Consider the following 15,440-nt stretch of genomic DNA (forward strand, 5'->3'; position numbering starts at 1 on the left):
TAGATTGTTTTCTTTGGAACGCTGGAGGTTAATGTAAATCTGATAGAAGTATATAAGATTATCAGAGGCATAGATGGGATAGATAGTCAGAACCTTTTTGCCAGGATGGAAATATCCAATACTAGATGATATAGCTGTAAGGTGAGAGGGTCAATGTTTTACTCAGGGTGGTGAGTGCCTGGAACGTGGTTGTGGAGGAGGCAAATGTGAGTTTAGAAATGCATTTTAGACACTTTTGGACATAGAAACATAGAAAATAGGTGCAGGAGCAGGCCATTCGGACCTTCGAGCCAGCACCGCCATTCATTGTGATCATGGCTGATCGTCCCCTATCAATAACCCGTGCCTGCCTTCTCCCCATAGGCCTCGACTCCACTAACCCCTAGAGCTCTATCTAACTCTCTCTTAAATCCATCCAGTGACTTGGCCTCCACTGCCCTCTGTGGCAGGGAATTCCATAAATTCACAACTCTCTGGGTGAAAAAGCTTTTTCTCACCTCGGTCTTAAATGACCTCCCCATTATTCTAAGACTGTGGCCCCTGGTTCTGGACTCACCCAACATTGGGAACATTTTCCTGCATCTAGCTTGTCCAGTCCTTTTATAATTTTATATGTTTTTATAAGATGTACCCCTCATCTATCTAAACTCTAGTGAATACAAGCCTAGTCTTTTCAATCTTTCCTCATATGACAGTCCCGCCATCCCAGGGATCAATCTGGCGAAGCTACGTTGCACTGCCTCAATCACAAGGATGTCCTTCCTCAAATTAGGAGACCAAAACTGTACACAATACTCCAGATGTGGTCTCACCAGAGCCCTATACAACTGCATCTCAACAGAGCTCTATACAACTGCACATGGATATGCAGGAAATGGAGGGATATAGATTATGTGCCGCCAGATAAAGGTTAGTGTGGGCATCATGTTTGACACACACACACACACACGCACACGCACACACGTTGGATTTGCATTGCAGGGTTATCTGAGCAATGAATTCAGCCGTTTCAACCCCAACAAAATCATATGAGCAGTGTTTTTAATATTTATAGACATAAAAACTATTAAAAGCATTGTAAATATTTTTCAAAATTTACTTTTGAATTTCATAAAACTACATTAGAAGTTTAGTTAGCAACACAATAAACCAAAGTAATTTGAAACATATAGATCTTCCTCCATTTGGCAGACCAGGAATCCCCATTAATAAAATTGGGGTCTCTGATCTTGTGCCAGATCTGAATGGTGTAGGATTAAAGAAGCATGTACCCCAAATAATGCCCTCACACTGGGGGTCTGCCATCAGATGCTCCTACATGGAGTGTAAAACTTGGCAAACCCCAAATTTCAAACGAACGGCATGTTCAGGTCCTTGCAGGATAAATGGGAAATTTTAAGGATAAAGGGGAAAACTTTTAGGACTGAGATGAGAAAACATTTTTTTTTACACAGAGAGTGGTGAATCTCTGGAATTCTCTGCCACAGAAGGTAGTTGATGCCAGTTCATTGGCTATATTTAAGAGGGAGTTAGATGTGGCCCTTGTGGATAAAGGGATCAGGGGGTATGGAGAGAAGGCAAGAACAGGATACTGAGTTGGATGATCAGCCATGATCATATTGAATGGCGGTGCAGGCTCGAAGGGGCGAATGGCCTACTGCTGCACCTATTTTCTATGTTTCTATGGTTGTTCAGAATAATACTCGGAGTCATTACTACACCAAGGGAAAGCTATCCTGTCCAGGACCAAGTGGCTCCCACCAGAGCAATCTAGAGCTGTCCGATTTCCCCCTTCTGTAGCCCTACGAGTTTATTTCCTTCAAGTCCTGGACATTCACATGGAAGCAAGTCGTCTGTTTCTAAAATGTAATTACCAAACATCAAGGCCAAGCTTCCAGGCTCAGTAACGTAAGATGGTGGTAAATTCAGCTTCTCCAACCGTGAAGGTCATTAATCATCTTCACCTCCACCACCCTCGGGCAATGAGTTCAAAGTGTGACCACTCACTGCATTTAAAACAAGTTCTGCATGACATGTTATTTGCCTCGCTGAATAAGTGACCCACACATGGGGTACACTAGGTTAAATATAATCATCGTGTGTGAACTCATATTTGTTGATGTGGAATTACCTAATGGCTTCCTTCACATTACTTTTATAAAGTCATGGAGATGCATAACAGGCAGGCAGCCCGAAGCCCCATCAGGTCCACACTGAACATCAAGAACCTATCCTGCTATTCACCCCAGTTTCCCATCAACTCTCCCCCAGATTCCTCCACAGTCACCTCAAACCAGGGAACATTTACAGTGGCTAACTAATGCCCCTGTCCCACTTAGGAAACCTGAACGGAAACCTCTGGAGACCAAGGTTTCAGTGCGGTTCCCGGAAGTTTTTGTCAGTCTCCCTAATGGTCGAAAGTGGTAAGACCTTCCACCAACTGCAACCTCCGGCAACCACCTACAACTAGCATCGCAACCGGCTTAGACTAAAAAAATTACCGATTTTTAAAACGGCAACCTATTGTTAGTCGCGGCCGGTTTTGAAGTTTTTGAAATAATCGCCGGAACATAGAAGAAGCGGAAACCACGTTCGACCATTAGGGAGACCGACAAAAACCTCCGGGAACCGCACGGAAACCCTGGGTGGGGCGCAAAGTCTCCAGAGGTTTCCCTTCAGGTTTCCTAAGTGGGACAGGGGCATAAGTTACCAACCAACAAGTATTTGGGATGCGGGAGGACTGCAGAACACCTGGAGCAAACCCACAGGGTCATGGGGTGATTGTGGAAACTCTACAAAGACAGCACCAGATGTCAGTATTGAACCCAGCCTGCTAGAGCTGCGAATCCTGCTCTGCGTGCTGCATCATTGTGCCTCCCTATATCTATATTAAATTTACATGTGAATATTTTGTTTACCATCTCAAGTTCAACTGCTAGACTGTTTTCAATTAATTTATTTCTTCCAACAATAATTAAAGCAATTTCACCCGCACTGAAGCAAAATCTCTAAACGTCCCGAATAGTTTCTGCAAACCTAATTTAGTCAAGACTTTGGTCTTAGTTCTTTAAAATACTTATTTGTTATTCTGTAGTTGCATGCTTCATCCTTAAATATAACACTCCTAAAGTATGTCAAATTGTTTCTCTTCGCACTTCTGTTTCCCTGACATGTTGAATTTTGCTGCTGTTATCTTTTTCACACTCATTCACCCATTCACCTTTATCCTTGCAATAATATTTATAAGCTTAGGAACTTTCATTTTTAACTTGCAGTCTGTGCTCACTGCAATTGTAGGATTCATGTATGATGAGTCTGGAAATCCCCTTTTACGCATTGAGGATTAAAACTGATTTTCTAAACATTTTGTGTAAATCTGCTTAATCCCCATCGAATTGGCAACACGGTAAACTGTATATAAATTAGTGGGCAAGTTGGTCTCGTGCCAGGAACATCAAAACAGCTTCTTCTGCAAACCATGATGTCGTCATTGAATCTTTTTTTACATCGAACCAAACATTGCATTTATTTGTTTGTATCCCTGCAATATAGTCTGCCACTGACCCATCCCTGTGCTCCACTCCCTAAATATACTCTCATATTCAACCATCCAAAAGCTCCGACCTTGACTAAAATGCAGTCACCTAAACATATTCACACTTACTCCTGCACGTCAAACACTCCTGTATGTTGGTCTTGCCTGTCTCTTATTTGCAATAACCGATAACACATTTTTTTCCCTTAACTCACCATATCCTATCTGTATGATCTTCTGCAGACAAATATCCCATTCCTTCCAGTGTTCTGACTCTTACTTTTTATTTCAGTTTGCAAGAAAAGTAAATTGGCCTATCTCAGTGACTACTGGCCAATAGCTCTAATATTGACCATAATCAAATGCCTTGGAAAAATTGATAATAATCTACATCTATGTTAGTTTTCCGGACCAACCTTGCAATTTGCATGTAGAAAAAAAGGTCCTTGGAGGAAGTCATCTCCTTTCCTCTGGATTTTTTTTTTCTTTTTTTTTCCCCGCCCATGGTTCTCAGGTGGGTTTAACATGCAAAATGAACAACAAGAACACCTATGTCAGGATGCTATTCATTGATTACGGCTCGACCTTCAACACCATAATGCCAAATAAGCTCATCTATAAACTTCTGGACCCTGGCTTTAGGAATTCTGTCTGTAGCCATCTTCTGGGCTTCCTGATCGACGCACCTCAGTTTGTTGGAATTGGTCATAACATATCCTCCTCCCTAACCCTCGGACCCTTGCTGTACTCCATGTGCACCCATGACTGTATGGCCATGTACAGTACCAAGTCCATCTTTAAGTTCACCACTGATACCACTGTTGCCATCCAGGTCAACAACAACAATGACATCGAGTACAGGGGAGAAGTTGGGAACCTCGTTCTGGTGACCACACACCAACCTAGCCCTTGACATCAGTGACCTAAGGAAGTGGAGGTGGGTGGGTGAACCCTGTCCTCGTCAATGGAGCTGCTGGAGAAAAGCTCAACAGCTTCAAGTTCCTTAGGATCCATTTCAGCACCAGGTCTCTTCACACTGATGTGGTGCTCAAGAATGCAAATCAGCGTATTTACTTTCTTAGGTGAATGAGAAGAGATGATATGTCACCAAGGATTCTCTCAAACTTCCACAGAAGCACTATGGGGAGTGTTTTGATGCAATGCATCTCACCTGGTATGGCAACTGAACTGCTTTTAACCACCTGAATCTACAGATAGTGGTGAGCACTGATTTGTAACATTCTTCCATCATGTTCATGGTGCGTTACATCAGGAAGGCTGGAAGTATCATCAAGCATGCCTGTAACCTTGGCCGTCACTGAAAGTAAGCATGCAGGTACAGCAGCCAGTGATGAAAAACAAATGGCATGTTGGCCTTCATAGCGAGAGGATTTGAGGACAGGAGCAAGGAGGTCCTGCTGCAGTTGTACAGGGCTGTGGCGAGACCGCACTTGGGGTATTGTGTGCAGTTTTGGTCTCCTAGTTTGAGGAAGGACATTCTTGCTTTTGAGGAAGTGCAGCGTAGGTTCACCAGGTTAATTCCCGGGAGGGCGGGACTGACATAGGATGAAAGAATGGATCTACTGGGCTTATATTCACTGGAATTTAGGATGATGAGATGGGATCTTAGAGAAACATATAACATTATTAAGGGATTAGACAGGCTAGATGCAGGAAAAATGTTCCCGATGTTGGGGGAATCCAGAACCAGGGGTCACAGTTTAAGAACAAAGGGTAGGCCATTTAGGATTGAGATGAGGAAAATCTTTTTCACCCAGAAAGTTGGGAATGTGTGGAATTTTCTGCCACACTAAGCAGTGGAGGCCAATTCACTGAATGTATTCAAGAGATAGTTGGATGTGGCTCTTGGGGCTAATGGAATCAAGGGATATAGGGAGCAAGCAGGAATGTTGCACTGATTCTGGATGATCAGCCATGATCATATTGGCTTGAAGAACCGAATGACCTTCCCCTGCACCTATTGTCTATATTTCTATGTTTCTATGTTCCCTTTTTTGGTATTCTACCTTTTGGGAGAAGACACAGGAGCTTTAAAGCCAAAGTGACCATACTTGCATCTCTCCCCACTGATATCAGCTATTACCACCTTCACTGCCTTCTTACACATTTTAAGAGGTGCTGCAATATACTGTTATTCGTTTTTTTTTTCTACCTCACTCGGTTATTGTATTTTAGTTTTATTTTGCATTACTTTAGTTTGGACTACAATCTTTGCACTATTCGGCTCTTTTACATTTGCCATTATATTGGTCACTACCATTGCTGTTGACAAGCTTAATGCGAACAATGAATTTCATTGCACCCTGCTGGTGTATAGGGAAATAAACATCTGAACTGTATTGTGCCATCCTGGTTGGTATCACCACATAATGGTTGACAGAACCTGTCTGCTGCCTGTGGATTTTCTAGGTGCTGTCACTATTTATTTCTAAATAATTATTTTCAATGCTATCTTATCAGACAAATTTTTCAGCCACCATTTCTCTGCAGCTCCATGTCTTATTCTAGTACTCTTTACAATTATTGAACCAAAGTATCGTTTTTCTTGCAAAACCATTCTCTTCTTTCTGAATTTGATTGTATTACTCTGTCAGAGTATTTTATTACTCTGTCAGATTTTATTACTCTGTCAGGAGTTCAATTATAAATATTGGAAACAATTAGGAGAAGATTTACGAAGCTGATACCTGGAACAACACTTTGAGAAACCTCAGAGAGATTTTGATTGGATGGATATGTAGGGGATTAGTTTAGATAGCGCGTGGAAACAGGCCCTTCGTCCCATCGAATTAGCACCAGCCAGCGATCCCCACACATTAACAATATGCTACACTCTCTAGGGACATGTTACACTTATTCCAAGCCAATTAACCTACAAACCTGTACGTCTTTGGAATGTGGGTGGAAACCGAAATTTTCAGAGAAAACCTACGCCGTCACGGGAAGAACGTGCAAACTCCATACAGACAGCAGTTGGGATTGAACCCGGGTCCCTGGCGCTGCAAGCTGCAACTCTACCGCTGCGCCACCGTGCTGCCAGTCACATTCTCTTTTGCAGGGATCTTTCCACGTGGAAGAATCTAGAATTAGACAGATACTCTTTCAAAGTTAGGTGTGGTCATTTAAGGCAGAGATGAGGTAAAATTCTCTTTCGCTGAGAAATTGAATCTTGGGAAATCTTTTCCTTGAAGGGAGGTGGATACAGATGACTTGAATACTTTTAAGGCACCGTTAAATAAATGTGTGATGAGCAAGGGGTTGAAAAGCGACCAGATGATGGTGGGAATGCAGAGTTGCGGTTGTAATCATCTCAGTATTTATCGTATAACATTACGGATTGCTCATGCTCATTATTCATATGTATGTGAAAAAATAGTCAGCTGTGGTTTATTTTAGAGATGGAGTGCGAGAACTGAATAAGTACAATGCCCAAAATGTAATCAATCAGGTCAAAGCAGTCTGTTTTGATTGATACCCCCATTACTACTGCAAGCAATCATTCCCACCACAGCTGATGCACCATGATGCATTAAACACTCCAGCTAGACTCGCCGTGATACTAACTACCACCAGTAACACATCCCACACCCACAAACTCCACCAGCAGGAACCCCAAGGGTAGCAGTTGCACTACCAGCATGGTCCTGTCCTGTCCTGTCCTGTCCAAGTCTCACACCATTCTGATTTGTAGATATATCCATTCTTGCTGAATTTAACCCCACACAACAACTAAGGCTGGGCAAGATTCAAGATTATTTATTTGACATATGCACCTGATAGACAATTATATTCTTATTTGCTGCAGTTTTATACGCTCATTAAATTAAATGCAACAACAATAACAACAAGAAATAAATATCCCGTAAATAATCAGTTGTTCTCAGTAAACCATACCATGATAGTGATAGGGAATGACCATGACACACTGCCTTTCTTCAAGTCAGTTTACAATACCGTGTTTTGTTTTTGCTACGGGACAAGATTAATACCTATTGAAATATTGAAAATACATTGAAGTTGTAAAAGTAATGATTATTAGCAGAAACAGTAGCAGGCTTGTGAGGAAAGATTCGAGAAAAGCAAACGTGAATGGAGATTAATTAGAAGCAAAAGTAAAATATGTTTTAAGATTGAAGCTTTTTTACTAACAAATAACAGACTTTGAAGGAAAAGAAACGACAAAATCATTCAGAGGCAAAAATAACAAAAGCAAAGTGAATGTGCTGAGTGAATTGTTGTTGTTTTGTCCTTGTGCTTCCACTCATTTTGGGTTGGATTCTCTGTGCTAACGTTAGAAATGCTGGAATTCCAAGAGTTAGATCCTCTGCATAACCGAAGGTCACTCTGATATTTAAAAAAAACAATTTCTCATGACATAAGAAAAAACTTAATTATAGTTTAATTAGCATTTTAACAGTTGTTGCGTTTTTGTTTCAGATCAATGAACTGAGTCATGTTCAAATTCCGATTATGTTGATGCCAGATGACTTCAAAGCCTACAGCAAGATAAAAGTGGACAACCATCTTTTCAATAAGTAAGTTAATTACCTTGTAATCTAATAACTATGTTTTAATTACATTTGAAGGCAATGGTTGCAAAGTATTTGAAAGGTACAATGATATAAATTCTTACATGGTATTGCTGCAATTTACAAAATGAGTCAGATAGTTCTTGCTCACAGAAAATAAATGTAGAAAATGCAGGAGATGTTCAGCAGATTGAGCAGCATTTGTGGATGGAGAAACTATGTTAATGTTTCAGATCAGTGATCTTTCAGAGACTGTTTTTCTCTCCACCCCACTGTGTACCTAACATTTTCTGATTTTATTTCTTAGCAACACAAGGTCATAAGGAATAGGAGTAGAATTAGGCCAGTCTGCCCATCGATTATTAAAGATGTAATGCTGCACATTTGGAAAGCAGTGACAGGATCGGTCAAAGACAGTTTTGATTTATGAAATCATGCTTGAAATTTTCTTCTGGAAATCTTCTGGAAATTTTTGAGGATGTAACAAGTAGAATGGATAAGGGAGAGCCAGTGCATGTGGTTTACCTGGACTTTCAAAAAGCCTTTGACAAGGTCCCACACAAGAGATTAGTGTGCAAAATTAGAGCGCATGGTATAGAGGATAGGATATTGACATGGATAGAGAACTGATTGGCAGACAGGAAGCAAATAGTAGGAATTAACAGGTCTTTTTCAGAATGGCAGGCAGTGACTAGTGGGGTGCTGCAAGGCTCGGTGCTGGGACCCCAGTTATTTACAGTATATATTACCAACTTAGACGAGGAAATTAAATGTAACATCTCCAAGTTTGCAGATGACACAAAGCTGGTTGGCAGCGTGAGCTGCGAGGATGATTCTGTGAGGCTGCAGGATGACTTGAAACATAGAAACATAGAAATTAGGTGCAGGAGTAGGCCATTCGACCCTTCGAGCCTGCACCGCCATTCAATATGATCATGGCTGATCATCCAACTCAGTATCCCGTACCTGCCTTCTCTCCATACCCCCTGATCCCCTTAGCCACAAGGGCCACATCTAACTCCCTCTTAAATATAGCCAATGAACTAGCCTCAACTACCTTCTGTGGCAGAGAATTCCAGAGATTCACCACTCTCTGTGTGAAAAATGTTTTTCTCATCTTGGTCCTAAAAGACATCCCCCTTATCCTTAAACTGTGACCCCTTGTTCTGGACTTCCCCAAAATTGGGAACAATCTTCCTGCATCTAGCCTGTCCAACCCCTTAAGAATTTTGTAAGTTTCTACAAGTCATTTTGTATTTGTATTCTATTTTGTAAGTTTCTATTATTCACTTGGGTGAGTAAACAGATACATGGCAGATGCATTATAATGTGGATAAATGTCAGGTTATCCACTTTGGTAGATTATCCGAATGATGTCAGATTAGGAAAAGGGGGGGTGCAACGAGACTTGGGTGTGCTTGTACATCAGTCAATGTAAGTAAACATTTAGATATAGCAGGCAGTGAAGAAAGCTAATGGCATGTTGACCTTCATTGTGAGAGGATTTGAGTTTAGGAGCAAGGAGGTCCTACTTCATTTGTACAGGGCCCTGGTGAGACTGCACCTCGAGTATTGTGTGCAATTTTAGACAATAGACACAGGAGTAGGCCATTTGGCCCTTCGAGCCAGCACCGCCATTCAATGTGATCATGGCTGATCATCCCCAATCAGTGCACCTTTCCTGCCTTCTCCCCATATCCCCTGACTCCGCTATTTTTAAGAGCCCTATCTAGCTCTCTCTTGAAAGCGTCCCGAGAACCTGCCTGCACCGCCCCCTGAGGCAGACAATTCCACACACTCACAAGTCTCTGTGAGAAAAACTGTTTCCTCGTCTCCGTTCTAAATGGCTTACTTCTTATTCTTAAACTGTGGTCCCTGGTTCTGGACTCCCCCAACATCAGGAACATGTTTCCCGCCTCTAGCGTGTCCAAGCCCTTAACAATCTTATATGTTTCAATGAGATCCCCTCTCATCCATCTAAACTCCAGAGTGTTCAAGCCCAGCTGCTCCATTCTCTTTGCATATGACAGTCCCGCCATCCCGGGAATTAATCTTGTAAGCCTACGCTGCACTCCCTCAATAGCAAGAATGTTCTTCCTCAAATTAGGGGACCAAAACCGCACACAATATATATATATAAATTAGGTGCAGGAGTAGGCCATTCGGCCCTTCGAGCCTGCACCGCCATTCAATATGATCATGGCTGATCATCCAACTCAGTATCCCGTACCTGCCTTCTCTCCATAACCCTTGATCCCCTTAGCCAAGGGCCACATCTAACTGCCCTTAAATATAGCCAATGTACCTGCATACCCTCTGTTTCATAGATTGATGTACTGCGTGAAAAAACCCTCAGATCCCGTTGTTCCCCTTCCCCTTTTCCCAATTTTTTTCACGCAGAGAGTGGTGACATCTCTGGAACTCTCTGCCACAGAGGGTAGTTGAGGCCAGTTCATTGGCTATATTTAAGAGGGAGTTAGATGTGGTCCCCTTGTGGCTAAGGGGATCAGGGGGTATGGAGAGAAGGCAGGTACGGGATACTGAGTTGTTATAAAGATCAGCCATGCCTTTCATATTCTAATGGCTGCTGTGCAGGCTCGAAGGGCCGAATGGCCTACTCCTGCACCTAATTTGTACTGTTTCTATGTTCCCTATGTTGATGCCATTTAGATAGTAATCTGCCTTCCTGTTTTTGTTACCAAAGTGGATAACCTCATGTTTATTCGCATTAAACTTCATCTGCTATGCATCTGCCCACTCCCCCAATCTGTCCAAGTCACCCTGCATTCTCATAGCATCCTCTTCACAGTTCACACAGCCACCCAGCTTTGTGTCATCTGCAAATTTGCTAATGTTACTTTGAATCCCTTCATCCAAATCATTGATATATATTGTAAATAGCTGCGGTCCCAGCACCGAGCCTTGCGGTGCCCTACTAGTCGCTGCCTGCCATTACGAAAGGGACCCGTTAATCCCTACTCTTTGTTTCCTGTCTGCCAACCACTTCTCTATCCATGTCAGCACTCTACCCCCAATACCATGTGCCCTAATTTTGGCCACTAATCTCCTATGTGGGACCTTATCAAATGCTTTTTGAAAGTCCAGGTACACTACATCCACTGGCTCTCCCTTGTCCATTTTCATAGTCACATCTTCAAAAAATTCCAGAAGATTAGTCAAGCATGATTTCCCCTTCGTAAATCCATGCTGACTCGGACCGATTCTGTTACTGCTATCCAAATGTGCGGCTATCTCATCTTTTAGAATTGACTCCAGCATCTTCCCCACCACCGATGTCAGGCTAACTGGTCTATAATTCCCTGTTTTCTCCCTCCCGCCTTTCTTAAAGTGGGATAACAATAGCTACCCTCCAATCACAAGAACTGATCCTGAGTCTATAGAACATTGGAAATGTATCACCAATGCATCCACGATTTCTAGAGCCACTTCCTTAAGTACCCTGGGATGCAGACCATCAGGCCCTGGGGATTTATCAGCCTTCAGTCCCATCAGTCTATCCAACACCATTTCCTGTCTAATGTAGACTTAATTAAGTTCCTCTGCCACCCCAGATCCTCTGGCCACTAGTATATCAGGAAGATTGTTTGTGTCCTCCTTAGTGAAGACAGATCCAAAGTATCTGTTCAACTCATCTGCCATTTCCTTGTTCCCCATAATAAATTCACCTTTTTCGGTCTTCAAGGGTCCAACTTTGGTCTTAACTAATTTTTTCCTCTTCACATACCTAAAGAAGCTTTTACTATCCTGCTTTATATTCTTGGCTAGCTTACCTTCGTACCTCATCTTTTCTCCCCGTATTGTCTTTTTGGATTATCTTCAGTTGTTCTTTAAACATTACCCAATCCTCTTGCTTCCCACTCATCTTTGCTACGTTGTACTTCTTCTCTTTAATTTTTATACTGTCCCTGACATCTCTTGTCAGCCATGGTTGTCCCTTTTGCCCCTTGGAATCTTTCTTCTTCCTAGGAATGAACTGATCCTGCACCTTCTGTATTATTCCTAGAAACGCCTGCCATTGTTGTTCCACTGTCATCCCTGCTAGTGTATCTTTCCAGTCAACTTTGGCCAGCTCCTCCCTCATGGCCCCATAGTCCCCTTTATTCAACTACAACACTGACACCTCCGATCTACCCTTCTCCCTCTCCAATTGTAGATTAAACCTGACCATGTTATGGTCACTACCTCCTAATGGCTCATTAACCTCGAGGCCCTTTATCAAATCCCGTTCATTACATAACACTAAATCCAGAATTGCCTTCTCCCTGGTTGGCTCCAATACATGCTGTTCAAATAATCAATCACAAAGGCACTCTACAAAGTCCCTTTCTTGGGGTCCAGTACCAACCTGATTTTCCCAGTCTACCTGCATGTTGAAATCTCCCATAACAACCACAGCATTACTTTTACTACATGCCAATTTTAATTCCTGATTCAACTTGCGCCCTATGTCCAGGCTACTGTTTGGGGGCCTGTAGATTAGTCCCATTAGGGTATTTTTACACTTACAATTCCTTAGTTCTATCCATACTGACTCCACATCTCCTGTATCAATGTCACCCCTTGCAAGAGACTGAATTTCATTCCTCACCAACAGGGCAACCCCACCCCCTCTGCCCACCTGTCTGTCTTTTCGATAGGAGGTATACCCTTGAATATTCAGTTCCCAGCCCTGGCCCTCTTGCAGCCATGTCTCAGTAATTCCCACAACATCATAGTTGCCCGTTTCTAACTGAGCCTCAAGCTCGTCCACTTTATTCCTTATACTTCGCGCATTCGTATACAGCACTTTGACCTCTGTATTCACTGCCCCCCTCGCACCGTTCGCAATTGGCCCTGACCTTACTCTGTTGTCCATTCTCAAGCTTTCCTTCCCATTAATTCGAGAATCTTTTGTAATTGTTCCTGTAGCCACTTCCCCTTCAACTCCATCTTTATACTCCTAATTTGTCAATCCCTCCCCCCCACTATTTAGTTTAAACTCACACGTGTAGCCCTAGCAAACCTTCCTACCAGAATTTCAGCCTCCTAATTTGAGGAAGGGCATTATTGCTATTGACAGAGTGCAGTGTAGGTTCATCAGGTTAATTCCTGGGATGGCGGGACTGTTATATGATGAGAGAATGGGTCAACTGGTCTTGTATTCAATGGAATTTAGAAGGATGAGAGGATATCTTATAGAAACATAAAATTCTTAAAGGATTGGACAGACTAGATGCAGGAAAAATGTTCCCGATGTTGGGGGAGTCCAGAGCCAAGGATCACAGTTTTTAAGAAAAAAGGGTTGGCTATTTAGGACTGAGATGAGGAAAAGCCTTTTCACCCAGAGAGTTGTGAATCTGTGGAATTCTCTGTCACAGTAGGAAGTCGAGGCCAATTCACTGGATGTTTTCAAGAGAGAGATTTAGCTCTTGGGGCTAACAGAATCAAGCGATATGGGAAAAAACATGAATGGGGTACTGATTTTACATGATCAGCCATGATCATATTAAATGGAGGTGCTGGCTCAAAGAGACAAATAGCCTCCTCCTGCACCTATTTTTTTATGTTTCTATGTTTCTAAGTCTACTCTGCCATTTGATCATGGCTGATCTATCTCTCCTTCCTAACCACATTCTCCTGCCTTCTCTCCATAACCTGACACCTGTAATAATCCAGAATCTATCTATCTATCTATTTCTGCCTTAAAAAATATCCACCGACTTGGCCTCCACTGACTTCTGTGGCAAAGAATTCCACAGATTCTCCAGCCTCTAACTAAAAAAATTCTCCTCATCTCCTTCTTAAAAGAACGTCCTTGAATTCTGAGGCTATGACCTCTGGGACCTTGACTCTCCCACTAGTGGAAACATCCTCTCCAGGTCCACTGTATCCAAGCCTTTCACTATTCTGTATGTACAGCAAGTGCTGACCCAGTGCCGACAAACGCTCATCGTGGTTTGATCTGCATCTGCATGATGTTTTTCAATCACTCAAAGGTGATGCCTCCATCTCTACTCGATTCTCACTTCTGAGAGTTTGCCAAGATGTCTAACTTGCTGAGGGCAAACACCAATATAGATGTTCAATTTACCATTACTAGATGGAGAGCATTCAATATCACGCAATTATTTTCCGTTTCAATTTAAATTTGTAATCTATTATATCCAAATTGATTTGATCTCTTGAAAGATTTTTAATATTGCGGTGTTGAGCAATCATGCAGCAGTACAGTTCAAGAGAGTTTGGCGCAGGAGATTTTAGGTGGATCTTGAAGCGGATGGGAAATTGACGGGGGCCAACACTGATGAAAGCTGGAGAGGCAAAAGAAATCCTGGATCGTTTGACAGCAGAACAGTGCTAATGCTGATTTTCAGAAAATTGCAAGACTCAGGATCTAGGACTACCAGAAAAGATACAAATCCTAGCCTTGAGAATTTAGTGTGAATAGTTTTTTTGTCAAATTAATTAATAATTAATAAGTTTTGGGAATTAATAAGCAGTGGCTCCTTCCTGCTCCTTTTCGGACACTTACGATTTCATTTATTTATAGATATTGTTTATGACACTTTATAAATATTCCTGTTTTGTTTTTTGTATGCTGTTTCACACTTGCTTTTTTTAAATTCTGTTCGAAATAAAGAATCAAATACATTTTTTTTTTAAACTTAAAAAAATTAATTCACTGGCACATGCAACCTCTCAATGACACAGCTGTATTATATGAAAACCTTCATGAGCACGAGCCACTTTAAACATTACATGATAAATTCCTCCATCCCAATAATTAACCATCTTTTGTAAATCCACCATGAATCTTTCTCCCAATGGTAGTACTGACATCACTAAATTATTATGCTTGCAGTGGAGAAAAACCTTTCACCCAAGCATACATTTGATTTCATTTTGTCCATTGTTTTGCACTTCAATGTTATACGATTCATAATGAAAGTATGAAATTGAAAGGACATTTCAATGCAAATAACCTGTTATAAATAACTCTGTGTACCCTGTCCTAATTATGCATCAATATTCAAGAAGGTGAGACGTCCAATTAGGGTGAATGCAGAGGGGACCCATTGTTGTTTACTACCTTGAAGCTCATTATGGGGTCCTCGTGTGTAAGCTCCCCTCAAAGACCAGAGGAGCTCTCCTGTGTAGGTTACCTACAGAAATTTGTCCACATCTTGCTTCGTAACAGCATGTAAGCAATGATCCTAACCAACGAGTATACGATAGATGTAAACTTAGTGCCGACTGGTATCAAACAGGTCTCCATCATAAGAACACAACAAAAGCACAGACACAAAAACAAGAACACGACACCGACTCCCAAATCCTGACCTGTCATTAAATAT

At 41.9% G+C, this 15,440-nt stretch overlaps 1 protein-coding gene across 1 annotated transcript in view; it reads left to right on the forward strand.

The window, feature by feature from the left end:
• The window catches only part of LOC129707458 (phosphatidylinositol 5-phosphate 4-kinase type-2 alpha), a 229,944-nt gene that overhangs the window by 120,751 nt on the left and 93,753 nt on the right, over positions 1-15,440 (forward strand). The window contains exon 2 of the mRNA XM_055652502.1: positions 7,994-8,091. Coding sequence (XP_055508477.1) covers positions 7,994-8,091 — 98 coding nt within the window. The remainder of the gene's footprint in view (positions 1-7,993; positions 8,092-15,440) is intronic.

The sequence above is a fragment of the Leucoraja erinacea genome, chromosome 2, assembly GCF_028641065.1.
Source record: "Leucoraja erinacea ecotype New England chromosome 2, Leri_hhj_1, whole genome shotgun sequence".
Classification (NCBI taxonomy): domain Eukaryota; kingdom Metazoa; phylum Chordata; class Chondrichthyes; order Rajiformes; family Rajidae; genus Leucoraja; species Leucoraja erinaceus.